Source organism: Bombus vosnesenskii, unplaced genomic scaffold (genome assembly GCF_011952255.1).
Source record: "Bombus vosnesenskii isolate JDL3184/JDL3185 unplaced genomic scaffold, Bvos_JDL3184-5_v1.1 scf7180000013265, whole genome shotgun sequence".
NCBI classification, from domain to species: Eukaryota; Metazoa; Arthropoda; class Insecta; order Hymenoptera; family Apidae; genus Bombus; species Bombus vosnesenskii.
The window spans coordinates 5025892-5050551 of record NW_022882925.1 but is presented as its reverse complement, the minus strand read 5'-3'; the positions used below and the strand labels follow the sequence as shown (position 1 = coordinate 5050551).

The window sequence follows — 24660 nt, the reverse complement described above, 5'->3', positions numbered from 1 at the left end:
ATGTAAATAGATAAAAGAAAATGAGTTGTCTCTGAATATTTCAAAATTCTGTTTCTGTCAAAATATTTAAGCCATAGGCAATAATTCGTCCGATTTTTATTCTTCCTACAAGTTATCGTCCTCATGATGAACGAACGTATATGCGCTCTTGCACTTTTTCGTCCTGAATACTGTGATTAGCCAGCAGAGAGGAGAGCGAACGATCGCGGGGGAGCTAAAATGCGATTATAGCTCGTCGATTTGTGGGTGGGATAGCAGAGCGATACGAGTTTTGCGGGTCGAGGTACAGGGCACAGGGTGGCAGGCGGAGAAATATTCTCGGGTGAGTGACGGGGAACGGGCGGGAGGGAACAGTAGAGACCGGAGGTATTGATTGCGACGCGACTCTAGGAACCTGCCCGATACACGACCGCGCTCTACCTACCTACCTACTACCTACACCCACCGACAAGCGCGATTATTCCTCACATATCTCGCGTTACTGAGCATTCACGCGACTAAATGTCCTCCGCGGCCTAGCTGCACGCGGTCCCCCACTGCAAAATCAGTGCCAACTCCTTAAATACTTAACGTCGATCATTAACACATTCGCAGCTTCGTATTTTCTCTCTTTGCAAACCCAGCGCGATCTTTTTTCGCGGAAAATATTGGACGAGCCAAAATTACCAGGAAAGCTTGGAAAAATATGGAACTCGGTTGATGCTGAAAATAAAAATAAATTGAAGGTTTATGGCAAAAAGGAAGCTTTTAAGAAAAGTGGAACGTCAAAAATTGATTGGCAAATTTAGGACAGATTTAGTTTTTTCTTTTTTTTTTTTGTAGGATTTAGAAATATTTAGCAAGTTTATCATCAGACCTGATTTTGTATGGCGCATGCATCTACCTCATTTCATAGATAAGTTTACCCTTGATGTTACCCTTTCTTTTCGTGCTTGTAAGGATACAAGGAACTATCATGTACCTACCGAACGCGGGGCACGAACATTCAGTCGTATCGATAAACTTCGACGAGCCGCTACAAACGCGAAAACGAGGTCATATTGGTTTGAAAAGAGACTATAGGTATAAAGCGTACCGGGATACTTCCTCTTATGCTCCGCGTCCACTTCCCGGGCCAGGGCAAAGTATTTTTCCTTCACGTCTTTCGCCATGTTCTTCCAAAGGATGCCTAATCTGCACGATATAAAATGTTCTAATTTACAGTATACTTTGTGTTTTTAAATTATTAAAAATGTTAAAATGTTTAAATAAGCAAGTGTATTAATGAAGAAGAAAAAATGTTTCATACAAAAGAACTTGTTCCATTACTAGATGCAAATGTAAAACTGGATGTAGGGAAACTAGCCTAACGCTAATGTCCTTATTAGACTCCCGAGGATTCTCCGCAGCGAGCTTTTTACGCCATTCGTTGGCGAACAGCATAAAAGCGTTAGCTGGTCGTGGGATTTTTCGTTTAACTCCATTTGAACTGGCAATCCTCCCGTCGATGCATAGAAATGCCGGGAATCCTTCTGGACGTATCTGCGATCGACCGAGTTGCTGCAGCACGAAGATTTTCTCCTCGTCGCTATTTTCGCGATTGCTGCAAATCTGCCTCGCCTCCACGCGTATCTTCTTCCTTGACACGTTCTCCTTATCGTTCTCCAAATCTTCATCGTTCGTCGTCAAGGAAACCTTGAACATCCCTTCGTCAGGTTTTTCCTTTTTACAATCCCCGCACGATTTTTCGGATACACCACCGGAAAAGGAATTTTTCTTCATTACATGTTGACCGGAAGATGAACTATCCTCACGATTGGAAAAAAGTTCGCAGTCGCTTAAATTCTTTTCCTTAACTGCCGTTTTAATCGCAGCTAGAAATATTTCGTTTTGTTAATATTTCGATATTTGTTAATAAAATCGATATTTTTCGCACAATTTTTATTTATAAAATTAGAAATCATTTATCAAGTTGAATTAAACAGAAAAAGAAATTGTGAAAAGTTGTAATGGCGGCTATTTGAAAGTAAATTACATAAGTATTATGTCTAATTGTATTTTTATACGTTAATAAAAATTGTGGCAACAATGACGAGAATCAAATTCGTAAAAGAAATCCTTATTTTGAATCTCACCTTTCTGCACGAGGTTCAAAATCAATTCAGAAGCATCCATGGTGCCTTTCCTTTCATATGGAGTACCAATGAATAGTTATTAAATAATGGTTCTGTGTTCAACAATAAATGTCGGTCGTGAGACGTTTAATAATTACAAAAGCTAACACACGAGTGCAGATTGTACTCCGTTGTCGAGAGGGGCGCGTTGGTTGTTGAAAACACTTGAAAAATCGTTGCGAAACGATACGTTTTTCTCCCTTCTATTTTTTCGGCCTTCTTACTTGACATCAGCCATGAATTCATAACAGAAGATAGTCGTGTAAGTGTTTGTTTTAATTTTAAATGGGATAATTTTGAAAGTATTGATAGAAATAAAAAATAAGGAATATCATGTCATGCGATGAAGCTTGTTCGTGTAATAAACGTGGTATAGATTACTACGGCGTACTATCGTTGAAAAAAGACTGCGACGATTTGGAGATCAAAGCTGCGTGAGTAAGAGCTTATTACTTTATGATGTATATTTTTCCCCGTCTTCTTCGTCAATTAATCCATTGATATTTCCGTGTTGTAAAATATTAACAAACTTTTGGCTGAAAAATATTAATCAATTAAATTATTCCGTAATTATTTTTTTTAGTATGAAAGTAAAAATTGTATTTCAATACATGCATAATTAATTTTGTAATTGGCTAATATAAATATCTTACTATTATTTTCAGATTTCGACGCTTAGCGCTACGATATAACGCTAAAAGAGCGAAAGATGAATGTTTATGTACTATTTTCGCCTTAGTAGCCGAAGCATACGATGTGCTTTCAGATCCCCTTAAAAGAACCATATACGATCAATTCGGCGAGGAAGGTCTTAAAAATGGCGTGCCTGGAGCCGAAGGATTTATTCAACCGTATACTTATCACGGAGAACCGATGAGAACCTATAGGTACATTAATCAAATAATTACTTTTTATTATAACATTATATACACTATATATAACAAATAACACTAGAACTATCATAACAGTCAAAATGACTGTTTCTACGATTTTATAAATGTGCCAATCCTCATTTAGGGACCATGGTCCCAGATGGATTAATAATACCAAAAATGTACTACATAACATGGAATTCCTTTTGTAATAAAGTAATGAATGAATAAATATAAAAATATTCTATTATTAGGTATTTTTTAATACCTAAAAAATAACTTCGTCTTAACTGTTGGTATTTCTAGTGATAACGCATCAAAATTGCATTACATAAATATTATATTGAATTAATGTAAGTATTACAACAAAGACATATGCTTTTTTGTATATTGCTTGCATGTACTCTACGTTTCCCCTATTTTCTTATACTTAATGTTGCTATCAATTATGATAATCCTTTACTTTATCCAACGACTTAAAATTGTGTACAGTTAAACTTAACAAGCACTTGAAAACTTTGAATATTTACGATCCGATCTATCCACATCTTTCTCATCGTGAGTATCTCTGCAGGGAGTTCTTCGGTACCGAAAGTCCTTATGCTGATCTACTCTACGTACTAACGCAGTCTTCGTCTCTGCTCGAATTTCCCGAGGGGCGGGGTATAAAGCGCAAGGAAGAACCTCTGATAAAAACCTTGTACCTAACCCTACTGGAGGTATCATATCGACGTTCTATTTATTTATAATTTTCTTCTCTCAATGTTTATCGCCGAGTAGACAACGTGCGACTCGTCGCAGTATTCTATTTTACTTACATATTTTCATAAATCCATTGTATCCATCATTAATAGTTTACTATTCGTTATTATGCTAAACACTTTTCTTATTAATTTTCTTGCTTACACATATATTTGGCCAAATACACTCATCAAACTAAATGATCCGCCACTTTAGTTCTGAAAGATCTATAAATTCATTGATTTATATAAATAGGTCTTTCTTGGAGGGATAAAGAAAATGAAGATACAAAGATTAGTATTGGTAGGGGACGATAAGACTAAGACAGTGACGAAGGAAAAAATTTTAACGATACCCATTAAACCAGGCATTCCAACGGGAACGAGGATAGTGTTCCCAGAGGAAGGTGATCAAGGACCCACAAAAATTCCTGGTAAATTTATAATAATTAAAAGAAAAAATAACTTTGTTTTTATTTCATAAACAAGATATAATTCGAACATTTCTGTCTGGTTAAATGAAGATTTTCATTTCCTTTCGAAATATACTCAGAAGTAGAATCGAATTGTATGGAATTATCGCTAATTTCTTCTTTCTTCACGAAAGTTCGTTATAACCTTTTAGCTTATGTCGATTCGGATATCGCAAAGGATACATTTAAAATGCATCGTACATTTCATATCGGACAGAAATGGGTTAATCGTAGTAGCTCGCATAATATCTTTACTCAGTCCAAAGCACGTCAGCGTAGCGGATGTAATCTTCATCACGGAGGACCGGCCTCACGAGACCTTCCGAAGAGAGGGCTCTGACTTGCACATGACGGTCGATATCTTTCTGCGAGAGGCACTGACCGGAACAGTGGTCACCGTCAACACGCTCGACGACAGAACCCTTCGAATACCACTAACGTCTGTCATCACGTACGTGTCTACCGTCTCCTCCCCTGATCCAGTCTTTCTCTATTTCTCCTCTTTGTTTCATTCACTGAATAATTATTTTACGTTTCACAGAATCGATCCTACAAATAAATGTAATTGTTAAAACTCATTTTGAAAAGAAAAATCATGAAAATAATTACAAGTAATATTCGTCAATTACTGTATAGAAATTGGAAAACAATTAAAATTTAAGGATTAATCATTCGTTATTCCACATTTTTTATTTTTTAATTGCTTCATGTTTTATAAATATTTTGATGATTATAAAAATATAACATAACAAACGAGCTACGGGTTATAAAAATAATACATAACATTTCTTTTTTCTTATTAGACCAGATTACAAGAAACACGTACCTGGCCAAGGATTGCCGCTGCCGGAAAGTCCGAAGAAAAGAGGAAGTCTAATCATATCGTTTAATATTGAATATCCGGTATATTTGCCGGTATCAAATAAAAATTACATTAAACGAGCGTTTGATACGTCCGCAGATATCAAAGATACGGAATACGTTCACCGTCTTATATTGGCCAATAAAATGCGTAGAAACGTAGATTTTGATGTTCCTATACGTCGATATACCGACGATTACGAGGCAAAATAATTAGACGTTATATACAATACTTAATTTCTCTATTCTTTTCATTCAAATAATTTAACTCGTCGATTTGAAGTATTAATTTTTTTAGGAATATTGAAATCTCAAATGAAATTTGATTTTGGATGTATATGCAATTTACATTATTAGAAATAAATTTACTATATCATTTGAATGCGTTTCCTATTATGAATAGATATCTACGCAATAATTATGCAAAACATTGTGTAACTTTAAAGTCTTTGTTTTTGTTTACAAAATTAGTTTTCCCACATCTTTTTACTCTTTTATCAAAATTTCTTTATATAATTTTTCTTGTAAACTTGCTTCAAATATTTAATCCATTATACAATGGCATATCAGGGTTTTTTGATTTCAATAAAATTCTCTGTACATATAAATAAATAAATAAATTTTGACTTGAAAAATATACGTATAAGCTTAATAATTTTATTTTAAATTTCAATTCTGGAAACGAATTATTAATTACCTTTCACATCTCTTCAAAGATCAATTAAAGAGTCTTAGAATCTGAAAAGTAACATATAATTGAATTTAAAAAAACATGCGAATTTGGTTCACATAAAGAAAATAAAAAGCCGTTATAGTTTTATATAGATTACAACAAATTTACTTGTACTTACGATGGTACAAAATACCAACTTTTGTTACTATATCTCGCAATAATAATTGTAAATATTAAACATTTTTAACTCCTTTTTTGAATAGCTAATTATTTTAAATCAGCTATCTGGAACTTTTCAATAAACTTTTCCCAAATCTTTTACATGATTTAACTTCGCGATATTCACACTGTACTTAAAGGACCTAAAAATATCATTTGATAATCCAAAAAGAAAAAAATTACGTATCATTGCAATCCTTATCCTCAAACGTAGCCGCAACAGAACTTTGTTAATTGCCTTAGTACTGCGCTCTCGCGGTGCAATATATAACTTCTATCATAGTAAAGTATATCGTGCGCAGTCAGTAATCGGGTCCCTATTTCACAAATTCGCTTTTTCTCCCATGCTTATCACTTTATCGGTATTTTTGTCGACATTCCAACAAACCGGTTTCATGAGCCGCAATTCGTCCAATGAATTGTGTTAGCGGAGGACGGGAACAGCCGGGAAAACATTCCATTCGGATGTCGACCAAACGATACACGATAATCTCGAGCAATCATATGACTCCTCCGCACGTGACTTTATTTACAGTTGACTGATACTCGCGAACATGTATGGTGCAGTTCCCTGTGACATGATAGACCGAAAACGAAACAAAGTTAACGAGCAATGCGGTAGCTATAAACGGTCGTTGGTTTATGATGCCTTTGTTTGATAAGCTGTTTCCTTCGAGGAAGAATTTCAGGAATAAAGTACAAACCATCGTAGCATCGAACGTCGAAACAGAAGAAAATGATAGGTAAGAACAGCCCATTTTCTTTCTTTTTCATTTTCAGGTATACGTCGTTATTTGTCTTCATTCATTTTGCTCGTTTGGGCCTCTGTACATCGTCATTTCTCTATATTTATCGATCTTATTCACTGCATCGATATCTATTAGTGACATAGCGTATATCGATCATCTATCTCTTGGTTGCCTTCTGTATTGTCCTTACAGTTATTTCGTGCGACTTTTGTCACGAGATGATTGATTTTTATTGAAAAGAGAAACAAGAAATATTTTGGTCGCAAAATTTTGTAAGGATTATGTTTCTAATCTAACTTAACCTATTTTCCGTTAGGTCCATTTCTATTTGACCGTTGGCGGGAGACATAATCTTGTCGCTGACATACTCGTGACTTGGCTTATATATCGAACCATGAAATTGACCTCTGTATTATATATATCTTTACGAATATTTCTTGTGAACATCCTTCATTTATTTAAACATTTACACACGCATTTGAATTATTTTTTTATATTATGTTGTAATAAAACAGAAATTATATCTTTGTTGAGATGTATCCTACTACATATGTATATGTATGGTTTATGATGGATATTAAACAAAAATATAACAAAAATAGATTATGTATTAAATATTATTTGGATCTTGTATGTACAATAAGAAAATTGTTTTTGGCAAACAATCATGAGATTGTTATAACATTTAAAATTAACACCTGCTATAGATTAAAAAGTTATATAAGAAAAACTAACTATATTATTTCAGTATAATATTAGAAGATCACAAGTTAAGATTAAGATATTGTTTGTTAAGTCATTCTCCAATTTCTTAAATGTATAGTCATATATGAAGCAATAATATTGTTTAACTATACTTATAATTCGATATAAAAATATATTATTTTTGTACTGTTTGTTACCATATCTCTTTTATGAATTATAAACTAATTCTCTACTTATTTACATTATTGTGTAAAATACACATTATCGTGTGATTTTGAATATTTGCAGAAACTCCGCGTTATACATTGGGGCAGGTCAAGTTCGGATCTTACTATTCCGAGAGTGTGAATGGCGCGGGAGAAAACTCCTTTTTGATTCTCTTTCCTTGGAGAAAAGATGGTGTAAAAATAAAACAGCCACGATTAATCTTAAAAAGAATACCGGCAATTCGATGTTCGAGGTAACAAATAATAATTGAAAAAGAGAAACACAATTTTTAGTCAGGTTTTAAATACTTTATAATTAAATATATGATGTATTATACGCTTAATATGCATAGTTGTAAATTTCTAGCAAGAAAGAATGGCCGAAGACGACGTAAGCTTATTGAGCGAAATGGTATTCGGTACTGTGGCGATGACGTACAGAGGATCATCATTTAAGGTAAAATAATATATTAATATTAACAATATAAAATGTGTGCCATCAACATTTTAAGTACTTTAATTTTTATGTTTATCTTTAAGATCCATTCAATGAATTCATCATCTTGCATCATGTGCACAAAAGTCTTCCCTGCTACAGAACACAACATATGCAAACAGCAGACGTAAGCATATGCGTTCGTAATAAGACAGTTATCGATTTCATGTTACGATTGATATATTGATACGAATATTTGATTTATTACTCAATCGTGTTTCAGCGAGAAAGTCTCGGACGAAGGATTGGGTCGTTCCATGAACTTGGATTCTAACCCCAGTATGCGAACACTTTGTAGGTAGCAAGCTAATATCACTGAGAATTAATATCACTGTGGATTAAATTCGATCCAATTGAAACTAGGATTTGATGTACATATGTAAAAACTTCATTTTCCAGTATCCCGACCAAGTTCTGGAAATCTATCAGGATCCGAATTAAACACTGGTGTCAGAAAAAATTCTACTTGCTCTAGCACCGGTAGTGGGTGGAATATAGACATACCACCACCGACAGGGAGTAAGTTCAATTCAAGCCAAATATATCGATTTGAGCCGAAGTAGAAGCGATCCATCATCTTTATGTTTATTGTTCGGAATGTAATACGATATTAATTCAGGTTCACAGTCGTTGGAGAGCAATGGATCCTCTGGTATCGGTAGCCTTTCGAGTTTACGTCGAAGGTGGTTAAGAGCTGCTTCCACTTCTTTAACCCGATTAGATTCTGATGATACATTTGGAATGCAGTACTGGACCGAGAATGGAAATGATAATAAAGAGATTCATACTAAACGTCATAAAACGAGACTCGGATTAACGATGTTGGTCCAACTAGCCGAAGGCCATGAGAGGTTGAAATTTAGTTAGAGATTATTATAATGAATGTTTTAATTATTAATTTCATTCATCTTGGATTTCTCTGGTTTGCATTACAGAAGAATAGAGACCTGTCTGTTAGAGCACATGGCTCTATTGGAAGGAATGCTGGATCGTTTACGATATTTCTGTATTGAATCGGCTAGTATCAGTGCTCAAAATAAAGGAATGCAGCTTCCTGAACGGCTTTATAGATCTTCGCAATTCATTGTTTCGTTATTGCGTTTACTTACAAATATTGATGCAGATTTAAACTCTCGCACACCCTTGCTATGGCATGATGTGCTACTTAATTCAGTGAAAGTAGAGCATAAGATAAGTGCGCTGCATCGTAGTTTAGAACAAATGTGTCAATTGTTGGATAATATCGATACAAAATCGAGTAACTTGTAAGTATTTCAAGGAAAGATATCACACTTTCGAATCTAAATTAACATTTATATATTTTAGTTTTTTAAGTACTGTCGTCACTGCTGTTCTAACATATCATCTTGGTTGGATATATACTACACTGCCAATCCATGATCGACAATTGGTAAGCAATTTGGGCCTTTTTTTTAAATTGAATTATATAAAATACATCAATTACATATTTATTTTTAGATGGAAAAATTAGGCACCTGGTATCCTTGTAATCCACTATGGGTTCAATTAGGTGATTTATATGGTGCGCTAAGTAATCCCATCAGGGTAGCGCATACAGTCGTTGCAGGCGATCCTCAAAAGGTCGATTTGATTAATTCTGTTTTATCCTTCTTGTCGTACTTCATCCGTAGTGGAGTAGTACAGAAACGACAAGAATATTGTAACGTTACTGAAGAAGACATTCAAGAAGCTGCAAGTCTTTTAGAACAAGCGAGAATAAAACGTCCACATTTATTCACTACGAAAGCAACAACTAACGATCGAGAGTCTATGATTTCCCGACGTGTGTTATGCACATCTGCTCGAAAAAAAATTGCCGTACAAGAGATTTCGTATGATGCAGAAGATGATAACGCTATTATGCAACGCTCATATCCTGAATACAATGAGGGAAGATTAAGAGTAGAAGGATCTATTAGCTCTCTTAAACGTAGCATCACGATGGAATCAAATCTTGATTCATTTATGCTGAAAACATTTGAACCTGAAACAGACACGAAATTCATTTCGAAGAAACTTCCTCGCGATGATGATGGCTATGAAAAGAGCACCGTCAACGAAAGAACTTGTACATCAAGCAAAGTTAAAATAGTAGTGAGCGAAATTGCACCACAAGATGTCGACTTGAGTAAGACTGGTATGCAACAGTGTCCTGAATTTTCGCTACGTAATTTTGAAAAGAAGGTGGAAGATAACGACTTGGATGAAGCATATACGAATTCTAAGATAGATGTTTTTCAAGATTTTGACGATACATGTGTTGATACATTGAAATTATACTCTAGCAGACCAGAATTTGAAACTGGTCAAAGTACAGATAACGAGATGAAAAATTCCCATGTTTTCTTCAGTCTAGGTGATGAAGAAAAATCTGTGAAAACATTATCACGACCGCGACTTGGATACAATTGTCAGTGTTCATATATGTTCACACGAGTACCGAGCACGTCTGCACAGTTGCCGGAAGATGTATTGAGAAAAATTATTCAAAGGAACTTCCCTGAATCATCCAAGAGTATTCATCCACCAGGAGCAGTATCAAGATCTCTGGGATTTTGTCAAAGGTGTAATGGGCAAGGTTACGTACCTCCACAAAATTATGATAGTTGCAAACAAGTTCTAGAAACCCCTACTAACGCAACAGAAGTGTTACGTACTTGCGGTAGTACCGTGGGTGATGGAAGTGTTGGATTATCTAGATCAAACAGTCTAGAAGCTTTGATGGAAGCTAACAGTGTCGTCGAATTGCCAATGCCGCGGTTTGTGTCATGGACTACAATAAGCATTTACATAGCAGTAAATGAGATTAACTGAAGATCAAAAATTTGTAATTACAGGACAAAAAAAATGAAGAAGACTGGTTCACACCAGGACACAGGCTTTACAAAGACACTCTTACAAAACACAATAAAACCCACAGAGTCACAGGGATTAAATAATTCTGAACCATCCTATACATGGGGTTTAGTTCTACAAGGTTTGCCAAAGAAGAAAAAGAGGAGAAGAAAGAAAGTTGTCCAACAAGAAGCAAATAGGAATGACTATGAAATAGATAAAGAATTGTGGTACTGCATACGTGAAGAATGTCTTGCCAGTGTACGTTTTCCGACTATTGATCAACCAATTGCCGAATCACTTTGTATTTTAGCGGATTTAGATACTTGGCATGTTGGAATCATATCCAATAATATGCCTTCACATACTGCACCGTTACCAGTTGGGATGTCAAGGCTCGTTGCCAATATGCTGGAAGGCTTTGCTTATTTATGGCGGAAATATCATTCAGCTTCACAAGTAAGAAATTGTTTGACTTCGATTATTAGTTTATATAAAAAATGCTTTACTCGTAAAGATGATGCTGTAACACGATGTGTACTCTATTCATCTTTTACTATTTTTCCTTAAATTATAGTGTATAGGCATATTGGAAGCAAAACTAAGAGAAATGTGGCTAAAAAGTGAAACATTGGCTGAGATGTTATTAGCAACAGAAGTATGCGATGCCAATGTTGCAAGTTTGACACACGCTCTCGATCTCGATGCAGCAGATATACCACTTTTGCTCGCAGTTGCAACTTCCCACTCTCCTGAGATAGGCCAGAGGTTTGGTCTTACACTTACTTGACTGTATCTTATTTTTATCATGATTTTTACTTTAGGGTATAAAATCCTTTTCTGTCCAATATAGCAAAAGCTGTAAAGTATTTCACTATTTCTTTATAAAATATGGTTGTAGATTGTTATTGTTGTATTGGGTAATATATCCCAATAAACCATGGTCCGTTCTCTAGGTGAAAAAGATATATGAATGTTCAAACAACTTTTTTAACTACATTAAGATCAAATGTTTGTATATGTTTTAAAATGTTTTAATTTATTGTGCAATATGTAAAATCATCTAATTTTTGCATTTAAATGTTAATATTTGAATATATATTTTATAATAAAAAGATTTTAGAGAATGTTTAAAAATTATTTAAATTATCAATATATTAATATTCGAAGGACGGATAACACACGGTTCAGTAATAAAGAAGTAACATGATATTTAATGTACAAAAAAAGCAAAATATAGTCTTTTTTTAGAATAATTGCGGAATTATATGTTTAATATTATTGTAAAATAGCTATATATATGGGAACTATACTTGTTTTTTTACACCATATAAAAGAATTTTGATTTATACACCCTGTAAGAATGGATAATAAAACTTAATTTTTATACTTCCATATGTCCTGTTCAAAACATTGTAATCTTTTTTTCATCATTGATTTTCAGATCTTCAAAGAAATTATTTCTAGTCGTCATAATTTCATATATTTTCTAGTAAGCACTATATTAAGGAGAGCAATATAGGACAGTTTTTTTTAGAAGCAGATTGACTTTATTTTGAAAGAAATAAAAGAAATTGAGAACGTTAATAAGCAATTTGATTTCATTAATTTAACAAATTGTAGATTATAAAGTCAACATAGTTTCAGCAGCATTTCTTAATGGAGAAAATATTTGCAGTGCAATTTAGATGTAAAATTCATATTCTCTATAAATTACTGGTTTGTATTCACGATATCATCAATCTTTAATATGCTGCGGACAGTTTCCGAAGCTAGTGTAATGGCGCTTATAGAAACTAAAAGTGGTTGAATCACATTTTCTTCCAAGATATTAGTAATTGAACCTTTTCGCACATTAATACCAGTAGTATGTTCACCCTTAGCGTGTCGGTTTCGAAGTTCCGTTACAGTTGCAATAGGATTCAATCCGGCGTTTTCCGCTAGGGTCGATGGAATTGTCTATAATATTCACAAACATATATTTGAAAAATATGTTAAAAATTTGCACGTATATTTAGTAGCAAATACAAATTATAAAAATGATATAACTCACCTCGAATGCATTTGCAAAAGCTTTAATACAATAAGCATCAACGCCCGATAAAGTTTGTGCATATGCTCCTAATTTTAGTGCAAGCTCTATCTCAGGTGCTCCTCCTCCAGCAATTAGAGCTTTTTGTTTCACTAAACAGCGTACTACACATAATGCGTCGTGCAATGAACGTTCCGCTTCTTCTAAGACCAATTTATTACTACCTCGTACAAGAACTGTCACTGTTGGTCCAGGATTTTGTATTTTAGTGATCTGTAACAAAAAGAAACAAATAAATATTTATAAAAGAAGACATTAGTATTTTTAAAAATAGTCATGTTTTAATCCATTAACCTTAACAAACTTAGAGTTTCCAGTCTGTACTTCTTCACATAATTCTGCATTAACAAGATTATCAGCGACAAAATGATCTAATGACGCGATTGGTCTACAACCTAACGTTTTACATACGAATGAAATATCCTCACGTTCAATGTCTTTAATCACCATAACTTTGATTTTATCTAAAAAGTGTATAGCTAAATCACTGACAGCGTCGCGAAGAATGGATTTCTGTACTAAGAGTACATTGCAACCAGCTTTTTTAATTTGCTTCACGATATTTAATATGTAAGTTCTTTCTTCCTTCAAAACACGATCCATTGCAGCGTAATCGGATACGATTACATTATGATCCATCTGAAGCAATAAAAGAATTTTACTTATACTTATGTATAAAGCTTCTTAAATTCATGTACATATTTCTTTATTTCAAATTACTTACGTCCGTTTTAGGTGGAGAAATGCAGAATTGAATTAAACCTATTTTTGCTTTTTCAATGCGTTTCGGTCCATTAACATTGCAAGATTTTTGTGTAAATATTAATCCTTCTACAAGTTCGGTGTCTTCAACTGTACCTCCTAACTTCTTGATTACTTTTATGTTCTATAAATGTAATAGTGTTATTAAGATATAAACTTAATACATTTACTGTAGTAATTTAACTTGTATACTGATTTTCTTACATTAAGATCTACAGCAATTTCTTTCCCTTCTTCGGTAACTTTTAATACTGCATCTACAGCAAGTGGTGCTAAAAGGCTTGATTGTTGAAAGACAACCTTAAAAGAAAAGAATTGCATAATTTCAATTTCATAATAGTATTTGAATTACAGTTTATAATTAATATATACATCTTAAGATATACCTTTGAGTTTAAAGAGGTTGCTGCAGCTCTAATCAGTGATTGTTTGTCTTTTAAATCAACAGGAATAGACATATTTATCAATATTTCTACAGCTTTAACTGCAGCTTTTTGGAAAGCATCGCTGATTAAAGTAGGATGTATTCCCTTTTGCAACAAACGCTCTGCAGCTTCTAGAAGAGAACCAGCCATAACAACAACACTTGTAGTACCATCTCCAGCTTCAATATCTTGTGCCTTTGATAATTCAACTAACTGAAAACATCAAAACAAATGAAAAACGCATAAAAATTATTTAGAAAATTCTTAATGCTTCCGATATTAATAAAAAGATTACCATTTTTGCTGCAGGATGTACAACATTCATTTCTTTTAAGATTGTTGCACCATCATTTGTAATTGTAACTTCTCCGTTCCCAGCTTGAATCTTAACATACAAAATGAAATATTTCAATTATGTATAAACAAATTAAGTCAATAAACTTAATTCTAATGTATGAATTTTACCATTTTATCCATTCCTCTAGGACCAAGACTGGTACGAATTGCATCACTGACAGCTGAAATATTGATATTAATATGAAACTCCCATTCACAAAAATGGGCGAAACAAAGGATATTTTATGTTAATAAAATGTAAAATTGGACCTACATCCATAGCCTACAATTTTACTTAGATATATTTAAAGTGTTTTTAAATAATTAAAACTGCACTCTGTAAGCTATATAGTGATAAATTTTAACTTTTTCTTCAGATTAACGATGACAAAATAATTCGGTTACGGTGTATTGAACATGACTATATAAGGTAAGATTTTTGTTGGCCTAAGAAATAATTAATAAGAATTGAAATACTTCAAAAATATATCAGTAGCATTATTTATTCACCTTTCGCAGCATTGATATTGCTGCTACGAATATCTGTTGGTTTACTTTTATCTTTATAGGCCTGTCCATGGGCGCTTCGTCCATCGCCGCTTGCCGTTATTGCCGTCATTCTCGACAAGTTGGTCACGTTTTTTAGGTCGGGTTGATTACGAAGTTTGTACGCGAGTTTGTAAGGAACTTCGTTCCTCTGAGTATTGGAGATGATTTCTCGCGACACTTTTCTTTACAATATTTTAAACTCTTATAGGAAATAGTTAATTCTCTCAATGAGTTAAAACACGCTACGCTCAAGAAACGACTGGAAACCTTAGATTATAAATTCGTAAGAATGGGTGCCGGGTAACACTATTCATTGGTAATAAGAACCATGGATCTATAGTGGCAAAGACATGTCAAAAACGTTGTTCAGCACCACGTAGTGGCTCATCGAAGAAACTTTTACAAGTTCTTATTTTAAGATCTTATACAATATTCTAGAAACTAATATAGATAAAGTCATTTTATTTTAATTTAAGTTATAACGATGTATGGCTAATTAAAGTATATAACATAACCTAAAATTTATAAAAATGTATAAGCGTAATCTCAAATGGTATATCGTTTGATTATAGTACGAGCTTCCACCCTAGTTTATAAATTGATTCGAGGTCGATGGTAAATTGCAATACATATACATACGAGTTATTGTCGCCATTGCAAGCTACAGTTTATTATTTACATGAACGTGTTACGATTAAGATGCGAATAGTTAATAATCGTAAAAATACACGGTTTTTAAGGAAGTTTAATCGAAATTCTGCTAAAAGCTCTAAGTGATTGATAGAGTCGTTGAAATGACGTAAGGTTAAAAATGCGTGAAGACAAACCCACTAAATTGTCACCTGCCCGTTGTCATTTCTGATAATCGGTATGGGATGTGCCAACTCACCTACTGTTAGATAGATACGAATATTCATATGGCAATATGCATGCCTCGAGAAACTGTTTATAACTTACGATGATATAGATTTTTATGATAACGTTATAAAAAAGAGAATTTGATACGCGATGGCGAGTTCAGCTATCGGAACTAATTCGGAAAATACTTCAAAATTTTTGGAATCGTTACAAACTGACTTGAAAGTTCTCGCCTCTGAGACGAAGAAGAAATATCCACAAATCAAGGAAGTATGTTATTATTATTGACTTTAATATTTAGTAATATATTACACGTTATTATGTAATATTAAATAGAGTTAGGTTAGTTTTTTAATTTAAAGTGCTTTATTTTTTCCCATGAAGATTAGTACAAAATTATTGGAAACAATGTTTGAATAGTGCATTTTATTACAGTCGTGCGAAGAAGGAATTGCAAAAATAAGGACAGCTTCGAATACTTCGGGTGCTCCAATTTATTATATCGTTAATCAAATCTTATATCCTTTGGTTCAAGGTTGTGAGAGTAAAGATGTAAAAATTATAAAGGTATGTAAGAAACAGATATATTCTTTAGTATTTTATTTTTTAAATATATAATATTTTATATTTAAACAATATAATAATTTTCTGTCATATTACTTATTTTAGTTTTGTTTAACTATGATGCAAAAATTAATTACACAACAAGCTATTGATCAAAAAGGTGCCCGTTATATCACAGATACGTTATGGATGTTAATGGAATCTGGAACGGAAGAAGTTAAAGTTTTACAAACTGTAACTCTTTTACTAACTAGCAACACTGTGGTTCATGGAGAAACACTTGCAAGAGTAATAATTTATATTACTTATAGAATAAAAAATTTATGTCATTAACATCTTGAGTAATTTGAAAAAAATAATGTTATTTTCAGAATTTAGTTCTGTGTTTTCGCTTACATTTTACGAAAGATTCTACAACAATTAACACAGCAGGAGCCACAGTAAGACAGTTAGTGTCATTAGTATTTGAGCGTGTAGTTGCAGAAGATGAACAAAGTCCTGATCAAGAAGATTCAGATGAAATAAATTTGGAGGAATTAAAAATTCCTACTAATCAGGCACCTAAAAGTTTAGGACCATGTGCTGCTGATGCATATTTAATGTTTCAAGTAAGTTTATTTATATTAGTTATTACATTGTTTAATAAAATTTAATTACTGAATAAAATTTTTTTAGGACTTAGTACAATTAGTAAATGCAGATCAACCTTACTGGTTAATTGGGATTACAGAAATGACACGTACCTTTGGACTAGAATTGCTAGAATCTGTTCTAACAAATTTTTCATCAGTATTTTTCAAGGTATTTAATCATAAGTGATGAGTTCACATATAAATTATAATTATTTAATTTTTCGTTTTTTTCAGCATCCAGAATTTAGCTTTCTACTAAAGGAGAGAGTGTGTGCCCTTGTAATTAAATTATTTTCCCCTAATATCAAATATCGCAATTCGGTACCAGCATCACTACAACAAGCTACACCTTTAGATAAACCTTATTTTCCTATTAGCATGCGGCTCCTTCGAGTTGTTTCTATTTTGATACAAAAATATCATTCTCTTTTGGTATATATTCTATAAACTTCAAAAACTTTTAAACTTAATAAAAATATTATAATACAGCCTTGAATTTTTCAGGTGACAGAATGTGAGATATTTTTGTCCCTAATTGTTAAATTTTTGGATCCTGATAAACCAACATGGCAAAGAGCCTTAGCTTTAGAAGTTTTACATAAAATGACAGTACAATCTGATCTTCTTACAAATTTCTGTGAATGTTATGACTTAAAACCTCATGCAACCAACATTTTTCAAGATATTGTCAATAGTTTAGGTGCCTATGTACATAGTCTTTTTGTTAATCCCCAAATGATGAACCAAACCAATATAAGTAAGTTTTAAAAAATTTACTATAATAGCAATAAAATATTAATAATGTCAATATCTTTTTAATATTAGCGACAAGTACAACGATTCCACAAAGTACGGCTTCTCCGTTATTTACGGGAATGCCTATAGGTCCTGGTGTTTCACCTCAACCTGGTTTTTATTCACGCGGCATTTGGTTGCCGGTAGTTGCGACATTTACAAGTGGTCAAGCTAAATCAACCTAGTAAATACTAGAACCTTTTTTGTTGTTTATAGCATAATTCTTTTGTAAAAAATTAATACAAGTGATTTAATTAACTTTTAGTCTGGACATGCTTGATAAGGTCGAACCGCCACAGATTCCTATCGGTTATGGAATAAGTGTAGCATATGCATGCTTATTAGATATTATACGATCCATAGCTCTCGCAATCAATGGTACTAATGAAGTTGTAACTGGAAATCAATTGTACAAACCTAATGAATTTGAACGGAAACTTCATACTCAGCTCATTAATTCTAGTTGGTGTGGCCTGCTAGCAGCATTAAGTCCTCTTATAGATGCAAGGTAAGAAAGATTAAGCTATTGATTATTTTACCCATATAGTATTAAAATTTATTTTTTGTGTATAAAAATCTTTTTTTTCTCTGGAATTCCTAGCACCGATGAATCTGCAACAGAAAATGTGTTAAAAGCTATTCAAACTTTTGCATCGCTGTGTGGACAATTAGAGTTGCAGGCTCCGCGTGATGCTTTCATTACTGCAATATGTAAAGCATCATTGCCTCCTCATTACGCATTGACTGTGTTATACAATGCTCCTCAAGGTATACCGAGTGCAAGACAACAAGAATCCACTCAGTACAATGTGACTATTGGTGAACCAGATTATAGACAACAGGTTGTAGCTGTTGGTACTCCTCTACCCACTGCGTCTCTACCAGTTGGTGTGTAACAATGATTTGAAATTGCTGAATGAAACTGCTTATAGCTGAATAAAATGAAAAACTATTTGCGCCAATGTAGGTGCACATCAAGGTCCAGTTATGTTAACGGCAAAAAATTTACAATGTATGCGTGCATTATTATCACTTGCACATTGCCATGGAAGCATACTTGGTGGTGCATGGCATTTGGTACTTACAACACTACAACATCTTGTCTGGATACTTGGTTTGAAGCCTTCTACTGGAGGATCCTTAAAAGCAGGAAGAACCGCTGCCGATCCAAATGCAGTACTTACAAACGCAGTTATGGCAGATTTGCCTGTACTTAGCGCCATGCTTAGCAGGCTATTCGAAAGTAGTCAACATCTTGATGATGTAGCTTTACATCACTTGATAGACGCACTTTGCAAGTTGAGCCACGAAGCTATGGAATTAGCTTACTCTAATAGAGTGAGTGTGAATTTGATTTTCAATTGAAAGCGTCAGATTTACTTTAACATTTAAAGCTTTAACATTTAAGTCTTAAATATAAAGTGCAGTCACATTGCAACGTCTCTGTTAGGAACCCTCCCTGTTTGCTGTGGCTAAACTTTTAGAAACTGGTTTGGTAAACTTACCACGGGTAGAAGTTTTATGGAGACCATTAACAAATCACTTGCTGGAAGTTTGTCAACATCCGCATATTCGTATGCGAGAATGGGGGGTCGAAGCTATTACATATCTTGTAAAAATGGCACTTCAGCACAAATATCCACAACCTTTGCGCGATAATCAAGTATGTTAAACTTTTTGATTAAAAGAAAATAAATTGAATATGGAAAATGTAATTTATTTTTTTTTCATTACAGAAATTGCAGACTTTACTTTTAGGACCATTATCAGAATTATCATCAGTTCGCCATGGAGATGTAAGACAACGACAGCTAGAGTGCGTTTTACAAGTATTACATGGAGCAGGAGAAACACTATATCATGGCTGGCCTTTGGTACTTGGTATTATTGGAGCAGTATCTGATCATCACGGGTAAATATCCTTATATAGTAATAAAAGCCCAATCTAATAAAAAAGTATCATTTATTTTAATTGTATATTAATGTATTTTACAGAGAAGCTTTAGTTCGTATAGCATTTCAATGTTTACAATTGGTAGTAACTGATTTCCTACCAGTAATGCCTTGGCGATGTCTTCCACTTTGTGTTGACACAGCCGCAAAATTCGGTTCTCAGACGCAAGAATTAAATATTTCATTAACTGCTGTCGGATTAATGGTAAGAATGAACGACCAAAAATGTTTTATACGTTCGTTTTATTCTTAATCTTAGTATTGTTATATGTTTTTCTTTTCTTTTCTTAACCCCTTGCCATACCATTTAACTCGGAAGAATCCGGGCCCAAACGTTGCACCCGAATGGTCAGGAAAAGAGCCGAAGCGACGAAGACAGAGTGTCGGAACTTGAAACATGAGATCGTGCGACTGAGTACGTAGATAGCCGCGCCCGTGTTTAGAAAAAAGACACCTTTCGATACATTCATACTTGGCCTGAGATTAAGCTACGAGTGAGACTCGTGATATTCACGTTTGACATGAAATTAGACCACGGGCCTGACTCGTGGTATTCAGGTTTGGCTCAAAATTCTCAGCATAACTCAGACTCATAAAAGTATGGCAAGGTGTTAATTTGAGAAGGACCTGGTACCTAACATGTTACGCGAATTCGGAACTTTTGGTTGAAACTTTCGATTGCAGATTATGGAATTCCTTACAAGTACATCAGAGCAGGAACTCATAATTAAAAGATGAACATACATTAAGTTGTAGAAGAAATTAGGAGCATTTAAAATTGTTAAAATTGAAGTGCAAATGTCTTGAATGAAAAAAATTAAAATCAAGACAATCAGGCAAATCAAGTTTATTTTAGATGTATTATTACAATACTTTTTTATATCACATAAAAAGTAGATTGATAGGTCAATTCAGTAGATTTTATAGGTCTTATAAAATATAGTCAGTTTAATGTATTTATATTTATATATTGTTTTTCCAGTGGAATATAAGCGATTATTTTTATCAAAACCAAGAGAAGCTTTGTGTATCTCTGAAAGGAGATTCATCGTCGGTGTTTCCAGACTTTCCTGGTACAACAAATATGCCACCTTTTGACAAACTTTGGATGTGTTTATATGCAAGATTAGGTAATATATTTTATTATAAAACTTTATATAGGAGATAGAACATTTCTGAAATATTACTATTGCATTTATATTTGTAAGGTGACTTATGTGTGGATCCTCGGCCCGCCGTGCGCAAATCAGCTAGTCAAACTCTGTTTTCTACAATATCTGCACATGGTAGTTTGTTACATCAGCCGACATGGCAAGCTGTACTTTGGCAGGTTCTTTTTCCATTGCTAGATAAAGTAAGAAGTTTATCTAACTCCGCCAGTAGTGAGAAGGTAGATACTAGTGGAAACATACTTATTCATCACAGCAGAAATACAGCACAGAAACAGTGGGCGGAAACGCAGGTAATATATATTTATTTAATACTTACATTAATATATTACTAATATATGTATTAATAAAATTAATCTGTTTAATTATTATTCTATAGGTATTGACTTTGAGTGGTGTTGGCAGAGTATTTAATACCAAGCGGCAGTTGTTGCAAATGTTGGGCGATTTTCCTAGAGCTTGGTCTCTTTTATTAGAATTTATAGAAAATTCTGCACTTAGTAAAAATAACGAGGTGTGTATGTATACAATATATGTAATTATAAAAAATTACTTTTTTAAATTTTGTATTTATAATTGTTAGGTATCATTGGCAGCTTTAAAATCATTTCAAGAGATTTTATATCTCCAAAAAGGAAGTGACAATAACGAAGTGATTCAGTCAAATGATTCCGAAGCATTATGGATCGTTGCATGGCGTGTGTGGTTGAATATTGGAATGGAAAGTACAACACCCCCTCAAGAAGGGGAAACGGAACCTTATGTACCATCACAAGCATTTTTAACAGCATTGGTTCATATATTTCCAGCTGTTTTCCAACACATCAGAAACAAGTATATTTATACTTAATAATTTTTTCATGTAATTAAATTTTTATTTTAAAAAAGAAAGTGTATATCCCTTTTTTTTTATTTCTCAGATTCACTGGCCCAGATTTGCAAAAACTTTGCATTGTGTTAAAAAATGCAGTTGCAGTTCCAGTACATGGTGAATCAACGCCATATATTTTGCCTACAATGCCAGATGTAGTTCTCACTCATTTACAAGATGGTGTACTTCATTCAATGGAGCTTTTACAAAAGGTATGTAATTTATTTCATTATTAAAATCATTCTTTCTCTATTCAACATTAATTTAATTTTTCTTTTAATAGGAAGCATTAAATGGACCCGATAATTTGCGAACAATGATTGTTTTAATATTTCTTCAGCTTTTGAGTTTTTCAAAGCTGGCTTGTGAAGCTCCCACCTATGGTAAAATCCCAACGAAACACATCTCTCAAATTAGAGGCGTATCTGTGCGTATTTTTTAGTTTTTGTATTTAACCATGACATTATTTTTAATGAAATATTATTTAGCTCTTTTATTTATTTAGGCTGATTGGGTGACTATGAATTATGTTCCTTTTGGAGAGAAAGCTTTATCAATGGTTGTAACATTATATCAAAAGACAGCACCTGAAATGGCAGTTATAGATGGACAAGTTTTAAAGCATATTATAGAAGCGTTGCATGTACCTTTGTCAATGAAGTATGCTTGCCCGTCACCAACAACTTGGAAATTGGCTGTTACTAGTTTGCTTGCCGTTTTACATACTGGCTTACCTTTAGCCAGGAAATATCCAGAACAATTTCAAAATATGTGGCCGGAACTAGCGAATACATTAGATGATTTCCTATTTCCGAAAAGGTAGTTCGATATAGCATAGCAATAAACTTGTATTTTGTTGTTTTGTAACCATTGATTGTTAAAATTAACATTTTGGTGTTCTACTACAGTATATTAAATATAGAACGAGGTGTCGAAGAAATTCAAGCGGATGAAGCTGTAGATTGTCAAGTTATGGAACTTTTACGAGATGAGGTTTTACCACATTCTCAATACATACCTCATCAGTTTATTTTGCGAGTAGTTATGTTATTAAACAAAGGCTCCATACACTCAGCGACTACAACAAATATTGGTAAATCTCTTTTATGTTCATTGAAGGAAAAATTTTAAATATAAAATTATTTTTCATTGCTGTAAAATTACCTTTTATTATTGTAGAAAATAGCGGCGAAACTAAGTTAAGAGAGGAATTCGCAAAAACGTGTTTTGAAACATTACTTCAGTTTTCTCTATTGGATGGATTAAATAATGAATCAGATCATGACACAACCAAAAGTCCTGAAAACGATGAAGGAGGTGTTGCTGGACGGTTAGCAGTCACTGCGCTCCTTCATAGGTTTCAAGAAGTTTTACGACGATATATTGAAAATGAGAGGCGAAGTGGAAAATGTCCGCTACCTAGGTAATGGTTTTGTTCAAACAAAATTTTTTTAGCTCTTCTTTCACTTGATTTCATTTTATTATATTAGTAAAATACATTGTACAATCCCATTGGAGATAAATGTAATATATACATATATTAATTTTTAAGTACTTATTATATAAACCTTTTCTAGGTACAGATTATCAGAAATTTCTTTTGTTTTGAAAGCTGTTGCAACACTTGTGGTTTCTCTGAAAAAAGCACCACCTAACAAAGGTAATCTTTATTAATTGATATATTTGATTTTAATTTTTATAACAACATACATAACTTCCTATCTTTTATTTATAAACAACGTTATGCAAAGAAAGACAATGGAATACAAATTTTATTTTTAGTTGAAAGATCAGTTTGGGAACAACTGATTGGACTATATCCTTGTCTAGTAGAATGTACAATAGCTACAGCGTCAGGTCAAGTATCAAGATCTTTACGGGAAGCTTTACTACAATATCATGATCTATTGAGACCACCGCTTCATAGTTCCACAACATCTAATGGTGTTTGACCATTGCATTCTTTGCTCTTAACTCAAGATAATAATGTTTGCTACGCAACCAAGTAGTAAACTTTCTATAACTGGTTACGTGTGCAATAAATTTTGTCATAAAATTTTTACTTCCGCATACACGTTACAAGGTAAAGAATCTAAGGTGAAGTATCTTTGAAAATCTTTAATTTATGTATCTGCCGAAAAGTTTACCATACAAATCTTAGAAGTTCTTCATTACTATATAACAAAGGTAAAAAAACATTCATGTTTATCTTTATCTTTATGATATAAATATTTTAATTGTGTAAATTGCAATAGGTTTTTATAGAATAATGTATTCAATTAGCATGTTAACACTTGAAGTGTTAGTAATAATCACTTAAATATTTATTTGACAATTTAAGAACTTCCATTCTTTCAAATATTTTGATTTCTACAAATATGATTATAAAATTTTTTCCTTTTTTATACAGTTTATTATCGTAAGATTTTAAAGTAACAGAGAACTGCTATATATAGCGTAATATTTATAAATGGCTGCATATAATTTTTGGTTTAATTAGTAATATTGTCTATAATGAGCAAAAACAAAAGTAATATAACATGGTGTCTTATATTTGAGTGAAATAACGCATAAAAACATGTAGACTTAGGAAGTCGAAGCAAGTATACAAAAGTTATGTTAAATATGTATTTGTTTAAGCGCAAATTGGT

General features: G+C 33.2%; 5 protein-coding genes across 6 annotated transcripts; 3 read left to right on the top strand and 2 right to left on the bottom strand.

The window, feature by feature from the left end:
- Positions 1–1198: 1198 nt before the first annotated feature.
- On the bottom strand, positions 1199–2154 carry LOC117242334. The gene is made up of 2 exons (XM_033508900.1): positions 2115–2154; positions 1199–1853 (listed from the first exon to the last, which is right to left on the bottom strand). Exons 1-2 carry the CDS (start codon positions 2152–2154, stop codon positions 1261–1263), a joined length of 633 nt encoding a protein of 210 aa, XP_033364791.1. The 3' UTR covers positions 1199–1260.
- LOC117241904 (dnaJ homolog subfamily B member 13-like) lies at positions 1951–5541 on the top strand. The gene is made up of 6 exons (XM_033508179.1): positions 1951–2587; positions 2819–3040; positions 3600–3744; positions 4022–4199; positions 4518–4689; positions 5042–5541. Exons 1-6 carry the CDS (start codon positions 2487–2489, stop codon positions 5310–5312), a joined length of 1089 nt encoding a protein of 362 aa, XP_033364070.1. The 5' UTR covers positions 1951–2486; the 3' UTR covers positions 5313–5541.
- A 738-nt stretch (positions 5542–6279) lies between these two features.
- LOC117243309 (folliculin-interacting protein 1) lies at positions 6280–12400 on the top strand. Its single transcript, XM_033510671.1, has 12 exons — positions 6280–6734; positions 7734–7905; positions 8019–8108; positions 8192–8274; positions 8371–8441; positions 8547–8666; positions 8767–8998; positions 9083–9412; positions 9474–9558; positions 9627–10927; positions 11006–11462; positions 11581–12400. Exons 1-12 carry the CDS (start codon positions 6634–6636, stop codon positions 11791–11793), a joined length of 3255 nt encoding a protein of 1084 aa, XP_033366562.1. The 5' UTR covers positions 6280–6633; the 3' UTR covers positions 11794–12400.
- Positions 12401–12530: 130 nt separating this feature from the next.
- Positions 12531–15523, bottom strand: LOC117243312 (T-complex protein 1 subunit delta). The gene is made up of 9 exons (XM_033510675.1): positions 15129–15523; positions 14748–14800; positions 14578–14667; positions 14244–14495; positions 14062–14157; positions 13820–13981; positions 13390–13734; positions 13057–13308; positions 12531–12962 (listed from the first exon to the last, which is right to left on the bottom strand). Exons 1-9 carry the CDS (start codon positions 15235–15237, stop codon positions 12717–12719), a joined length of 1605 nt encoding a protein of 534 aa, XP_033366566.1. The 5' UTR covers positions 15238–15523; the 3' UTR covers positions 12531–12716.
- Positions 15524–16175: 652 nt separating this feature from the next.
- Positions 16176–24071, top strand: LOC117243308 (protein MON2 homolog). Of its 2 annotated transcripts, none has more exons than XM_033510670.1 (25): positions 16176–16295; positions 16461–16592; positions 16695–16877; positions 16961–17197; positions 17265–17390; positions 17456–17653; positions 17726–17978; positions 18047–18200; positions 18282–18524; positions 18618–18904; positions 18984–19354; positions 19467–19679; positions 19753–19928; positions 20012–20174; positions 20952–21099; positions 21178–21431; positions 21518–21652; positions 21722–21972; positions 22059–22221; positions 22293–22436; positions 22515–22828; positions 22918–23102; positions 23189–23432; positions 23593–23669; positions 23792–24071. In XM_033510670.1, the coding sequence occupies exons 1-25, from the start codon at positions 16176–16178 to the stop codon at positions 23959–23961; spliced, it is 4941 nt and encodes a 1646-aa protein (XP_033366561.1). In that variant the 3' UTR covers positions 23962–24071. The 2 variants fall into 2 exon arrangements, with proteins under 2 accessions (XP_033366561.1, XP_033366560.1); XM_033510669.1 differs by having other exon boundaries at positions 23587–23669; positions 23792–23961.
- Positions 24072–24660: the final 589 nt, after the last annotated feature.